Here is a 15073-nt window from a genome sequence, read left to right as displayed (position 1 = left end):
TCCGGGTAAGGCCTACTATGGAAGTCATACATTTATTGAGAGGTATGATGGGAGAAATACATAGAGAGAATAAGGAGGATTTACATATGATATTTATTGATTTAGAGAAAGCATATTTAAAGTTCAAGAGAAGTGCTATGGAGAGTTCACGCTTAATATCAAATCACTAAAGATATGTATGCAGAAGAGAAGCATAATATTAAGTTAGATGTTTGCAGAGATAAGGATGCTTTAGGTGGATGAGTGGCTTGCCCTAGAGATAGGATATGAAATGAGCATATCACGTGAAAAGGTTGGAGTAGCACTAGTGGAAGATAAGATTAAAGAGAGAGTCGCCTTAGATGGTTTGGTCACATTAAACGCAGCGCCTTTTGATGACTCGATAAGAAAAGTTGAGGTATTAGATTCGACTTATGTAAGGAAAGGTAGAGGTAGACCTAAAAAGACTTGGTTAGAAAATATTATAAATTATATTTCTTTATAGATTTAAATGAGAATTTAACTTTTAACCAGACACAATGACGAAAAAGGATTCATGTAGTCGACCCCCACATAATGGGACAAAGGTTTGATGTTGTTGTTGTTGTTGAAGTCTTTTTAGGTTCGCACCTCTACCTTTCTTAACATAAGACAAATCTAAAATAAAGAGCCACATAATCTATAATTGTTTTATAAAAATATGGTGACCATCTAATAACAAAAATTTATATTTAGAGCCTCATATGCTAGTTTGACTAACAACAAGGGGAACTAGTCAATTTATTATTTGTTTTTTCTGACAAATTTGTTGTTGTGGGAACTGATCCTTCTTTAGTTTTTTACTTTCGGTCTCCTTTTTCAAATTTGACCTTTTGTTGTCATTGTTAGTGATTGATGTATCCAACTTTTAGGGATAGGATGTTGGTCAAGGTGTTATTTTTTTTTCCCTAAGGACAATGTTCACGCTGATTCTTCTCGTGACCTTTTAAATTTATGTCATTTTTGTATGCTCATGTTTATCATATATAAATAGATTGCGAGAGAAAAGTTAGTGAGTTTGTTTTGTAAAATCGTTTCTTTAACATATGTTTTATGAAGACACGAGGGAAAAAATGTATTCATTAAAATGATCAACATGGAGCTTTATAGAATTACTTTATAATAATAATGTACAGTTGTCAAACCTGATTTAAACATTGATATGAAGTTGTGGGCATTTGCCAACTCAGCAGCAACTATAATCTCAGCCTCGCTGGCCTATCTTCTTCCCATACGCAATGTTGAAGCGGAATGGTGTTATATAACAACATAGGTTCTGACTCACCAATCCCATCTGTTTTCCTCAACCAACTTAATTGGAACTTTTGCAGCTCTATTCCATCCAAGAGAATATGTCCTGAATCAGGATCATAAAACCTTTGTAGTAGTGCTATTGCTGTCGATTTCCACTTCCACTCTCCCCCTACAAACTGCAATAGTCTAAAAAGTAAAATGGTGGTTAGGGTTATTATCCTTTGTCATCATAATTGAAAATGTTTTAACTGGTGTATCGATATTACCTTTCCAGATTGAATGGCAAGCATATATCTCGAAAAATTTGAACATTTGGCCTTGAGGATACTTGAAACTAACATGGCGGAACTCGATATTTCCCTCGATCATATTTAAAATCAATGCCAGATTCATCACTTGGATCTATTCGAGATTGAACGATCAAGAATTGCAAAAATAGAACCATGACAAGTTTAGCTTTGTTGGAATCAGGCCTATTAGAGCTTGACTGAGCAATTTCAAGAGTTGCCACAGCTATGGCGTAAAAAAGCCTGGAATGAATATCAAAATAGAAATTAATGTTGATACCATAACTTGCTTGTTATTGGTATAATAATCATAAACTAATATCTTCTATTCTTTAGATCAAATGCAAATGAAAACCATTAGCAAGAATATTTGTTTTAATTTCATAAGCTCCTTTTGGAGGCAAACCCGAGAATATGCTACAAACAATTTCTTTTAACTCATGTGTAACAGTAGTATTAATGTGACCATTAAAGTCATTAAGAGTTTAGCTGTCAAGAAGCATCATACAAATACAACTTGCAAGGGAATAGTTGAGCAAACCTAACATGAAAAAGATGATCTGATGTTGTAACTTGTAACCAGACATCAATGTTAATAATGAATTCCCAAGACCTTTGTTCATGAGTGATTGAATTGGATTTCAAACACATTCCCAGCGACTTGAAAAGTCACCTCTGATGCTCCTCTGTCACCATCCGTTGCTCCAATAAGTACTTCAAGCTCCGGCTGGTTCGTTAGACAATGAAATGCCTTACCTAATAGGTTGGGCCGCCACTTCTGGATGGCTAATACATATGGCCATCAACTTCCGCCTCAGTAAACTAATATTCAGCTTAGCCCTAGCTGTCAACATCCTGACTGAAATAGGCAACGAGTGATGATTTGCATGAGCATTGCCCCCAATCCACATCCTACGGCATATTCTCTACTATGAACATCTAAGTGAAGTCCGGTAGTGCTAATACTGGTACAAATCATCATATCCTTCTTCAAGCTCTCGAAGCTACTTATGGCTGCCTCCCCCCATAGGAAACCCTCCTTCAACTATTCTGTTAGTGGCCAGGCTATGGTGATGTATCTTTCACGAACCTCCTGTAGTATCTTTTCAATCCTAAGAATCCTCTCAGCTCCTTCAGATTCTTATGTACTGGCCATCTCAAACATTGCCTCAATTTTGACCAGTCTACTGCTACCCCTCCTGGACACAATATGGCCCAAATACTCCACACTAGGCCTGGCAAAACAACATTTTCTTTAGGTTGACCCTCAGTGATGCTCCTGTAACACCTATAACACCCGCCTCTAGTGCTCCTAGTGCTTCTCCTCTGACCTGTGTAAACTAGGATATTGTTAAAGACACTAAGACAAATCGCCTGATATAAGGTATAAGACCTTGTTCATGAATGACTGAAATGTGGCTGACTCATTAGTAAGGCCAAAAGGCATCACTAGGAACTCATAATGCCTCTCATGAGTTCTTAAAAGCAAATCCTTTGGCACATCTTCCTTCTTCATTCTGATATGATGATTCCTGCTTTAGATTTATCTTAGTGAAGATTACCTGCCCCACTTAGCTCATCCAACAACTCATCAATCATTAGTATAGGTAACTTGTCTGACATAATATCTTTATTTACGCTCTGTAGTCCACACAAAACCTCCAGATGCCATCTTTTTTCTTAACCAGTAATACCGGAACAACCTCCAGCTGCCATTTTTTTTCTTTAACCGTAATACTGGGCTAGGCATGAATCCAAATTGATTTTGAGAAACATTAATATTACGCCGCAACCTATGCTCCATAACCTACTCTCATAGTTTTAAAGTATGACACATTAACTTAATTCCTCTATAATTCGTACACTCCTATGCATCACCTTTATTCTTAAAAATAGAAATTTTAACACTCATTCTCAACTTATCTGGCATCTTTTTAGTCTTTAAAACAGTATTAAAAAGTTTAGTAAGCCAAAAAATTCCTTCATCTCCAAAGCATTTCTACATCTCTATTAGAATATCATTAGGTCTACCAGCTTTTCACACTTCATTTTCTTCAAAGACTCTCTAACTTCGATTTTACTTATACACCGATAAAAACAAAAATCTTTATTGTCATTTAGGGTGATAAAGTCACTAAAGTCAATCGTATTTTCACATTCTTTATTAAAAAGTTTAGCAAAATATCTCACCAACCTTTGTTGAATATCATCTTCTAAGAAAAGTACTTTTTGATCTTTATCATTAATACATTTCACTTGAAATAAATCCTTACTACTCCTATCTCTTTGTTTGGCTAATTTATGCATATATCTTTCTTCCTCCTTAGTATCTAATCTATAATATAAATCATTGAAAGTTAAGCTCTTTGCATTACAAATAGCTTTCTTAGATTCCTTACGAGCCTCTTTATAGCTTTCTCAACTATCATAATTTTTACATCTAAAACAATTTTTATAACAAATCTTCTTAGACACTTGTTTTAATAGATTTAAATGAGAATTTGACTCTTAACATGACACAATGAAGAAAAAGTATTCATGTAAACGACCCCGCATAGTGGGATAAAAACTTGCTGTTATTGTTGGCTCTTTATTACTGTACAAAACAAAAATGCTCAAATTTTATATCTACAACAAATAACAGCCTTGGACTATGCACAACTAATGAGACTAAGTTTCTTTGAAAAATCATTGATACTATAAATCATATTTTTTAAAAGCAAGTGTGCAGTTTAAATTAAAAAATAATAAATCTGAAAACAACATATCAACAATGAACCCCCAGCTCTATGCTGCATGTGTCCTTTTTCATATAAACATTGCAGCTACTGTCTTTGAACACTTTCCATCCTCGATGACATTCTTTAGGATAAGCATAAGCATCTTAGGAGACCATGGCCACTAGGCCAAATGAACCAGATCAACTAGGCTACCTTTTCAAAATTATTACCGGTTCAGGTTTAACAAAGTTTAACTTTTCAATGCTTTTATGAAGTATTAATATGGGCTAAATTCTTAGTTTTAAGTTGCATATGATACAGTTCAGCCATGATAAAGCTAATGTTGTGCTGTTCGATCAAATGCTCCCGGTTTCCATCATTATGATTCTCAATTTCTAATATTGATAAAATCATTGAAGGGATATGAAACAATAGTGGGTGAGCGAGGCATCCAAATATCAGGCGGACAAAAACAAAGGTTGGCAATCGCAAGAGCCATAGTGAAACAGCCCAAGGTTTTGCTCCTGGATGAGGCAACAAGTGCGTTGGATTCAGAATCTGAACGAATCGTTCAAACAGCATTAGAGCAAATAATGGTTAATCGAACCACAGTTGTTGTTGCTCATCGACTCACTACAATCAAAAGTGCAGATCTTATTGCAGTGATTAAAGATGGGATGATTGTAGAACAAGGCAAACACGATGCCCTTCTCAATATTAAGGATGGAGTTTATGCATCCTTGGTCGCAATTCACTCCACTACCTCTTCATAGTTGCCCCTTCTTAATGAGTTCTTAATATGCCAATTTCAATAAATTGCACATTTCTATGCTGTTTCATTATTAGTTGGACAAATATGAAAACACACTATTGTAAGGAAGAAAAGTAGTCCATATCATGACCATTAATCATTTATGAGAAATAGTTCAACAGATAAAATACTCAAGTTAAGAATACTTGAATATAAAGGGCAAAAGTAGCATTAATTTTCTTATTTTGTAATTATTAAGTTGATAAATTTATCAAATCATTCATATTCTTTCAACATTATGCCTTGTTAAGTAGTCATGTGACGTGGAAAAAACACTTGGTACTAAAATACATGAAAATAAATAACGTTAAGGCTTCTAGGAATCTATGAATATCTAGAAAATTTATCAAATGGGAATGCCAAAACATGTAATTAAAATTGTAAATTACTTTTTTTTTTTTTTTTTGCTACATTTAGCATATTACATGGACATATATGCTATATAGATTTTGTCTGAAAGATCTAAAAAATTTATGCGTTGTTGTGAAATGGATAAAAAAGTTGCGCAAAATATATAACCATTTGACTGCTTAATAATTATATAAGAATAAAATTTTCTTTTTAACAAAGTGGTTGAAATACAGCTAAGAAAGATGAAATGAAATATTATTTATGTGTTACAATAAAAGATTAGCTAAAGGATAGATAATTTAATTTATTTTTATCGTAAAATAAGAAATATAATATATATATATATATATATATATATATTATAATCTAAAATGAAAGGACGTGATTCTCATTTATAATTGTTCAAATATCACTCTTTTTAATGGTAGTATAAATAAAAGTCGCATATTATTTTAATAATAGACACTAGAATGGTGCATCGAGCTCTATCAAGATCCACCTCTCACAAAGTTCGACCCAATCAACTAATTATGAATTCCTTAGCAAGTTCGACTCCATGTTGGGAGAAGTAAAACACGTAACAAACACAACTAAGAAAGATAAAATTCAGCGGAAAAAAAAAAAAAACACCAGGATTTAACGTAAAAAAAAAATCCTGAAACCGGGAAAAACCACGGATTCACACCACATCAAGAAATATACTATAAAAATATGAGAGAATTAGTAAAGATCTCTCTTCTCTCTCACTCTCTGCTTATCTCTTTTTTCTCTGACACAGTTCTCACCCAAGAACAAACAAAGATATTCAAAAGGAAACTATCAAGGGAGCAATCCTTAATGAAAACAATAAAGAAAATTGTCCAGAACACCTTGCAGCCCTGCGGCTGTGATAAATCAAGCCTAGACTGGTTCGGTCCAAGACTTTCTTGCAGAGCCGCTTCTACCTTCACACTGGTCACAATAGACCGCTCGTAGCAGTCTCCAATTCTTGTGCCTCTAGCCCACGTTTCTCCCAACAACGTGTGCCGAATTGAGCAAGTTGAACTGCACCTCCATCATGCACAAATCACGTATATCACGTGATTAAATTCCTGTCGGATTGATCCTTCTACCTTGGCCACCTTGGCATTTAAGATGAACAAAGGAAACTTAGGGCATCAAATTTGCTCCCCCTCTTCTGTAATAGCCGTTGAACCTCTCCCTTGTTCTTCCTCTTTGTTCCTTTCTCTCAAACAATAGCCACCAAACCTCCTTATCGTCTCTCTCTTGCAGCCATTAGGTTCTTCCTCTCATAACCGCTGTCAAAGGAAGTTTTCAGCCTTCCATCTCCTTCAATCGCCGACATTAACTAGCAATCTTCATTTGTAAGAAGTATATTTCTCCTCTTCTTCTATTATAAATTTTCTCCTCATCATTTTTCCCATTAACTGATGAATTTGGTGATGATGATTATTAACTTCTATATTTTGATAGATTGAATTGAGTAAGATTTTAATTAGATAAACTAGTTGAAATTTATATGCTTTATATTTTTCCTTAGTGTTATTATATTTGATTTATTTGGGATTTTTAATCCAAATCAATTAGGCTTGAATAATAACTTTGCGTGGAGGTCATTAAGTTGAAAATAATTAACCTTATATTTTTTTAAGCTTTAGTTTTATTATCATTATATTACAATTTTATTTCTTATAGGACCTTCAAGTCGTTAGCCTCGTATCGCTGTCAGTTGATTATCTTGTAGGCTTGAAACTTTGTGTCACTCACCTAGAGGTAAATAACTGTTATTTATTTTGGTGTAAATGTACCCTTCTTTGTTAGGGGCATAATCCATGTCAATTGTATTAGTTTTTTTTATAATTATATAGACAGTCAATTCTATACTAAATTCTTCAGCATGATCACGCATATAATAAATATTCGTTATTGCTCATAATGAATAAGCAAGTTTCATAAATAAAATATTCTTGATTTATTGTTGTATAACCTCATGTATATCAATTTGAATTTTCAAGCATGTTCTTGTTTGGATGCAATAAATATTAGATTGGCAAATCATATCAGTTTTGTTTTGCAGTATATGATACTTATATATCATGTTGGTTATATAAATTATGATTGTCATGTTGAGTTATATAACACATGTTGATTATTTGTAATAGTGCTTGCATTGTATGATTGTATGTATGTCAGTAGAACCCTATTGGTTTTTGGCTAGCCGGGGTCAACGGGCCCTAGAGTAACGACTCTACAGGAAATCACTGAATTTTCTTAGGTTGGTGTTTACCTTCCCAATGATGGATATATGATAACCCAACAATAGATTTATATGTATAAATATAAAACAAATATAAGTGAACATGAATTGGAAACAATAAATGATTGATATGTCATTTTGAGGCATTATAATACCTGGTGTGGTTGCACTTATAAACATTAAAATAATTTGTATTAATAGTAGTTCGGTGAATCATTAAGGGTATTAGTATATTAGAATTATGTTGTAGGAAACACGGCATGTGTCAATACTACTTTGTTTTGGTGACTTCAAATTGTTACTTTTACATTTTGATTGTTCATACAACATGCCCCATTTCTTTGTCATTTATGCTTTTATAGATAGGAGTTACTTGCTGAATATGATTTATCAAACTTACATGTTATCTCTTTTTGCAATAAATCCTTCAGGCATATTTTGTGGACTCCCACCTCAAGAGCACGGTTACCAATAGTAGATTGTTTTTTTTGTATTTACTATTTTGTAGTAATTTATTATATTTTTTATTTTGATGGTTGAGTAGTTTCTTTTCTACTTTTATTCTATTTATATTCATGTTAGTTTGTATCAAAACTATTGTTATTTGGATACATTGGTTATTTGAAATTATATTAATAAATTGACTTTTTATTTTACTTCTTTCTATCCACTCATCGTGACCCGTATTGTTGGCACTGCCTTCCAAACCCGGGGTGTGATAGTGACGCCAAGTTGGAGCATCGCACTCAACGCTCTGATTTTAGCCTCCTTGACAGCACCGAGGCCTGGAGCGCTGAAGCGCTCCACCCTCTGTCAATTTTCCAAGAAAATTATACAATGCCGCAGTGCTCAGGTACAAAACGCCACATTGTTGTACGGGGAAAAAAATCGGTGAGAACCCCTTGCAACCCTCCAATGAGCTCGATAGATGAAATTGAGGTATGAGACAATAGTACAATCCAGTTGATCAACACAATCAAATTCTACATATAACTAACACTCCATCCAATATACACAGTTATAGAAGAGATGGAGGTTCACTGAGGTCATATTCCAACGACCAAAATGCTTGTTGCGCTCACAATGATGTTTTTGAATTATGTGATTCACATGTTTCTTATGTGTTACCGGCTTACCGCAAAGTCCGACAGAATTTTTAAACCAATTAAATAAACTAGATTGTTTGACGTGTTACCCAACGTTAGAAATGTAAATAGATAATGGTGATCAGTTGATAATTAACTGATGATGAAGGATCCAAATGTGGAGAAAGTAATTTTTTGAAAATTATTGTGAATCTGATAAACTTTTTTTTTTCATTTAAAAAAAGGTTGGGAAACAACAAGTTATGTAAGTTGTTTCTCACCAGAGAAAATAAAAATAAAAAATAAAAAAAAAATAAAAAATAAAAACAACAACAACAACAACAACACAAAAAAGGGTGTAGTCAAGTAAGATTACTGTTGTATGAAAAACAACTGCCACAAAGTGATCTGAGGTTAAGCTTACGGCGTAAGTTGCTCTCATCTCATCATATGGCATCGTGCCTATTCTTTGCAAAGTTTCTGCCATTGGAATACGGGGTTTAAGAGATCATCCACACAAAGCAAAAACCTACCGCTATTTCCCTGCCAAAATTCTCTCTACATTCCCATCCCTAGAAATGGATCAACACGAAGCAAGCAGAACAAAAGAAAACCATTATCTACAGTCGACGGAAACTGTGACTTAAGCCAAAACGTCGTCAAGAATTTCATATCAAGACGATGTGTTGAAGAAGCAGCATAGAAAGCACGCGCCAAGTAAAAATCGACAAGAATGAGGAAAGTAGCAGCTAAAAGTGGAGAGAAACTGGAAGTTTGAAACTCTACCTGGCCTCGAACTGAAGAGGTCGATCTGCGAGACTCTTCCCACTGCATTGATTGAGGAGAAGAGAAGCAGAAGTTGTCGCCTCACCTCGCCTCTTCTGCTCAAGCACTGGCGCACACACATTAACACAAAGTATATTTATCAGCCCAAAGGTCAATTTATGTTATTTTGAAATTTTTTTTTCTTTTAGAGGGCTATTTTTCTATAAAGTATTTAAAAGGTAGTAGTTCTAAAAATGTTGGTGTTTAATTGAAATATAAAATTGAGCAAAGTAAACTAAATGTAGTGAAAATCATTTTAACTCATTTTTGAAGTAAATCAAACTTGCCCAATTTTGAACAAGAACTGTTTACACGCCAAGCAATCACGCTTGACCGCCACCCACCATCGGACGATGCCCACCCTCAACCACCATTGCAACCTCTACCAGCCACTACCACCATTAGCCACAACCACCGTCAGGCACCACCACCATCGGTCACCGCCACCTCTGCTAACCACCACTGCTGGCCACCACCTCGACCGCCATCAGCCACCACCACCATTAACCACCATCCACCACCACTAAAACCAATGTTTCTATTGGCCACCGTCCACCACCACCTCCGACCAGGAACCAACATTTTTTAATTTTATACTACATTCATTATGATGAGGACTATCCTAGTTTGTGAGACACGTTATCATGCTTTTACCTTCACTACCTTAGCTGACATCCTTATTTCCCTTTTTGTTATGAACGTTCTCATGTTTTCTTTCCTAATCGCCTACACAGTTATAGTATAGTCTCGGAGCAGACATATATATGATGCTAAAAGGAACATGAAAATATATAGAAAACAATACAAACATTTTACTACTGTTACATTGGTTTTGCCTTTCCCAGTTCTCTTGCAGGTTGTCTCCGGCATTGCTTGGAAGGAATACTTCAGGTTTGTATCAGAGCCAACGTTGGACGATGGCTGTAGAGACTTCCCGTAGAGCTCCTGATGACGATCAGAGTTTAGACTCCTTGTGGGCAGCGCAAGTTAGCATCACTCGGCAGTTGAGCGAACTGAGGGGCTGACTTCCTCCGCATCTCCATTGTTCTGCGCAATGAGATGTTGGATCTCAGGGCTTTAGTCAGCACCGTCCCTGGTCAGGTTCCTCCACCACCTGTGGCCATACCAGCGCCACGAGTTCCTCACGGCAGAATCTATCACCGTAGACCGCCTCGACCCGCCTTTGCAGAGATTACAGATTCTGAAGGTGAAGTTGATTTTCCACCTAACAGAGATCCCTTTGGCTTCGGGAATGAAGGACATCTTCGATACTATGATCGACCTCAACATCATGGCCATAATCATGGCAGTCCGAGCAAATTCCATGTCAAACTGGACATTCCTTTCTTCGAGGGACGATTACACATTTAAGACTATCTTGATTGGGAGAGAGTAGTTGAATCCTTTTTCGATATGGAGATCAATCCCGATAAGCAAGTTAAATATGTAGCTTACTGGCTCAAGGGTGGAGCCAGTGCCTGGTGGCTCCAACTGTTGCAAACTCGCCGTCGAGAGGGACGAGGACCGGTCCGAAGCTGGCCCAGGATGAAACAACTACTTCGAGGTCACTTCCTACCAACAGACTATGAGTATATGTTGTATCTTCAGTACCAACAATGTACTCAAGGACAACGATCGATGAGTGAGTACACCAAGCAGTTATATCGATTAAGCACGAGGAATAATCTTCAAGAATCTGAAACTCAACTAGTGGCGCGCTATATTGGTGGCTTGAAAGATGTCCTACAAGACAAGCTTGAGCTCAATTCCATTTGGACCTTGTCCCAAGCGGTAAATTTCACTTTTAAAGCTGAAACCCAAGCGCTTCGCAGCCATTCAATTCATAAGAACCTTTCTAACTCCTTTACTGATAATGCAAAATAGATTTCTCAACCTTATATATCACCACAGCTGCCCCGCCCCACTAATAATAATTCTCCAACTCAAAATACAACTATCCCTGTGGATCCGAAAGGGCAGCTCAAGACAAATGCTCCAGCTAAGAAAAATCCTTACAGCAGATTGGGCACCCTCAAATGTTTCAGGTGTCTTTAGCCGGGACATAAGTCCAATGAATGTCCAAATTGGCAGCGAATTCAATTGATAGAAGGGGAAATACACAACACCGAGGGAGACATCACATCTGCTAAATAGGAGTTGGAGACGTGCTTTGAAGACATGCATGGAGACGAAGGTGACCCCCTCCTCTGTGTTATACAGAAGCTGTTATTAGCTCCCCAGGCTCCAGCTCATTCACAAAGAAATGCCCTGTTTAAAACCTGCTGCACCATTCAAGGAAAGGTGTGTGACCTCCTGATTGATAGTAGGTGTACTGAAAATGTTGTCTCACGGTCAGTTGTCCAAGCTTTGCAATTAAAGACAACTAATAATCCACATCCTTATAAGGTAAGCTGGATCAAAAAAGGGCATGGAGGTCACCGTTACCGATATGTTTTGTGTGTCCTTCTCCATTGGCAAACACTATGCATGTGAGGTACTTTGTGATGTTATTGACATGGATATTTGTCACCTCATTCTTGGTAGACCGTGGCAATACAATATGGATGTCGTTTACAACTGTAAACAGAATGTCTACGTGATTGACTGGAAGGGAAAGAAACTCCGGTTGTGTCCACACAACCCCATGTCCACCGGACCTGACAAAAATCCAAATGCAGCTTATGTGGCTTTTGGCAAACTATTGTTACAATCCAGACAAGACGTGAAGTTAAGCTTGGCCTTGGTCGTTTCCGACAACCACCCAGAAAAGGAGTATACAAATTGTTCTGTGGAAATTCAAAACCTTCTGAAGGAATTCCAAGACTTTTTGCCTCCCGAGTTATCGTATGAACTGCCTCCCTTATGTACAATACAGCACCAAATTGAATTTGTTCCAGGTGCCACACTCCCTAACCTCCCACACTACAAAATGAGTCCGAAAGAGTACTCTGTCGTGCAGGGAATTATGGAAGAATTACTGGCTAAATAGTTGATACAACACAGCTTGAGCCCCTGCGCATACCTGCCCTGATTGTTCCGAAAAAGAATGGGCAATGGCGACTGTTTATTGACAGTAGAGTCATCAACAAGATTACAGTAAAGTACCGTTTTACTGTTCTGAGAATTTCTTATTTGTTAGATCGCCTATCTGGAGCCACCATATTCTCCAAGCTAGATTTTCGAAGCGGATATCACCAGATTCACGTTAGACCCGGAGACAAGTGGAAGACAGCCTTCAAGACTTGCGACGGTCTGTATGAGTGGAAGGTAATGCCTTTTGGGCTTTGCAATGCACCATCTACTTTTATGTGATTAATGCATGAAGTTTTGAAGCCTTTCCTTGAAAAAATTTATGTTGCTTACCTCGACGATATCCTCGTCTTTAGTGTTAACCTTACAGATCATATAAGGCATCTTACTTAAATCCTTTAGACACTCCGCCACCATAGGCTCTATCTAAATCCTCCCAAGTGCCACTTCGCTTCTTATAGTATGCATTTTTTGGGTTTTATCCTCTTAGCCAACGGTGTTGAAGTTGATCACAGGAAAGTTGCTGTCGTCCGCGACTGGCCCACACCATAATCATTATTTGATATCAGGAGCTTTCATGGATTAGCCAATTTTTACAGACATTTCATCCGTGAATTCAGTGTAATCGTTGCTCCACTCATTGGTTGCCTAAAATTCAGTACTTTCACTTGGACGTCAACCCAGCAGGAAAGCTTTGACGCTATCAAGCTAGCTTTGTGCTCTGCACCTATCCGAGCTCTACCGAATTTTGAAAAACCATTCCATGTTGACACCAATGCTTCGACTATCGGGATAAGTGTTGTCCTCTCACAATAGACTAAACATATCTAATTCTTTAGTGAAAAATTGAGTCCCACAAGATAGAAATGGTCCGCGTATGAGCATGAGTTATATGCAATCGTGCGGGCTTTAAAACAATGGGAGCATTATTTGCTCCATCAGGACTTCATGCTGTTTAGCGACAATCAGACCCTTCAATATCTTAATAATTAGAAGAATATCAATCGTATACATGCCCGCTGGATCGTTTTCCTTCAAAAATTCACATTCGTTCTTCAACACAAAGAGGGGGACGACTCAATAGAGTAGTTGATGCTCTAAGTAGAAGGGCTGTCATGCTTGTTAAATTTCAAATGGAGGTTACTGGGTTGCAGGAAATGAAACACCTATATACCACTGATCCTGACTTTGCAACCTACTGGAAACAATGTACAAATGACACTCCCTGTGCTGATTTCAGCATACGCCATGGCTTCTTGTTTAAAGCAAATTGTCTGTGCATTCCCAACTCATCGTGGCGACACCACCTTATCAAAGAGACTCACTTCGGTGGCCTGTCTGCTCATGTCGGGCGGGATAAAACTCTAGCACAGCTCCAGGTTCATTTCTATTGGCTGCGGCTAGCTCTCGATGTGGCTCGATATATAGAGAGATGTTCCGTCTACCAAGCCTACAAGGGAACCGCTCAAAATACAGGATTGTATATGCCGCTTCCCACTCCCGACATCTGGGAAGACATTAGAGTCGATTTTATTCTCGGCCTCCCACGAACTAAGAATGGCGTTGATTCCATTATAGTCGTCGTCGACTGTTTTTCGAAGATGGCTCACTTCGTGCCATGCAAGAAGACTTTGGACGCTGTTCACATCGCTCGACTTTTCTTTAAAAAAAAATTGTCCGCTTGCATGGATTGCCTCGTAGTATCATCTCTGATCGCGACGTCAAATTTATTAGCCACTTTTGGCGAGAACTCAGAAAACTATTACATACCGAACTCAAATTAAGCTCTATCTACCATCCTCAAACAGACGGCCAGACCAAAGTCATCAATCGCACGTTAGGCAACATGTTACGTTGTCTAGTACAAGACCACACTAAAAAGTGAGAGAACATGCTGAGCCAAGCTGAGTTTGCATTTAATTCAATTCCAAACAGATCTACTGGCCACTATCCATTCAAAATAGTATATACTAAAATGCCAAATCACTTGATCGAACTTGCCATCATTCCTAAATGCAGAAGCACTGCTGCCGCTAAAACTGCAGAGGGATTTCAGAATATTATCCAGGAGGTCCATTCCAAGTTGAATGAGTCCAATTTGAAGTACAAACAATTAGCAGACGCTCACAGGCGGCACAAAATGTTTAATCCTGGTGATTTGGTGATGCTTCGCATTCGCCGAGAGCATTTTCCGACATGCACATATAGCAAACTCAGCCCCCGAAAGATCGGACCGTTTCCTATTCTGCGCAAGATCAACGACAATGCCTATGTCATCGATCTGCCGGACAGCATTCAGACCTCATCTACTTTCAATTTGTCTGATATTCACAAGTATCATCCACCCGACGATGCCACCACTGCTTTAACCTCGTCGGAGGCGAGTTCTTCTGAAGACGGGGAGACCTGATGAGGACTATCCTAGTCTGCGAGAC

The 15073-nt window shown here is 37.5% G+C and overlaps 1 protein-coding gene and 1 long non-coding RNA gene across 8 annotated transcripts in view; one reads left to right on the top strand and one right to left on the bottom strand.

The window, feature by feature from the left end:
- Nucleotides 1-5189, top strand: part of LOC110110024 (ABC transporter B family member 11) — a 28193-nt gene extending 23004 nt beyond the window's left edge. The window contains exon 12 of the mRNA XM_020841309.2: nt 4699-5189. Within this exon, the coding sequence (XP_020696968.1) occupies nt 4699-5052 (354 nt within the window). The 3' untranslated portion in view covers nt 5053-5189. The remainder of the gene's footprint in view (nt 1-4698) is intronic.
- Nucleotides 1-9689, bottom strand: part of LOC110110028 — a 68269-nt gene extending 58580 nt beyond the window's left edge. For 4 of the 7 annotated variants that reach the window (XR_003702686.1, XR_003702680.1, XR_003702682.1 and 1 more), the window contains exon 1: nt 9570-9689. This is a non-coding gene — a long non-coding RNA (uncharacterized LOC110110028). The remainder of the gene's footprint in view (nt 1-9569) is intronic. The other 3 variants (XR_003702687.1, XR_003702681.1, XR_003702691.1) reach the window with 1 other exon arrangement.
- Nucleotides 9690-15073: the final 5384 nt, after the last annotated feature.

The sequence above is a fragment of the Dendrobium catenatum genome, unplaced genomic scaffold (genome assembly GCF_001605985.2).
Source record: "Dendrobium catenatum unplaced genomic scaffold, ASM160598v2 fragScaff_scaffold_133, whole genome shotgun sequence".
In the NCBI taxonomy this organism is placed as follows: Eukaryota; Viridiplantae; Streptophyta; class Magnoliopsida; order Asparagales; family Orchidaceae; genus Dendrobium; species Dendrobium catenatum.
The sequence above is the reverse complement of the archived record's forward strand: the minus strand, read 5'-3'. Positions and strand labels throughout refer to the sequence as shown.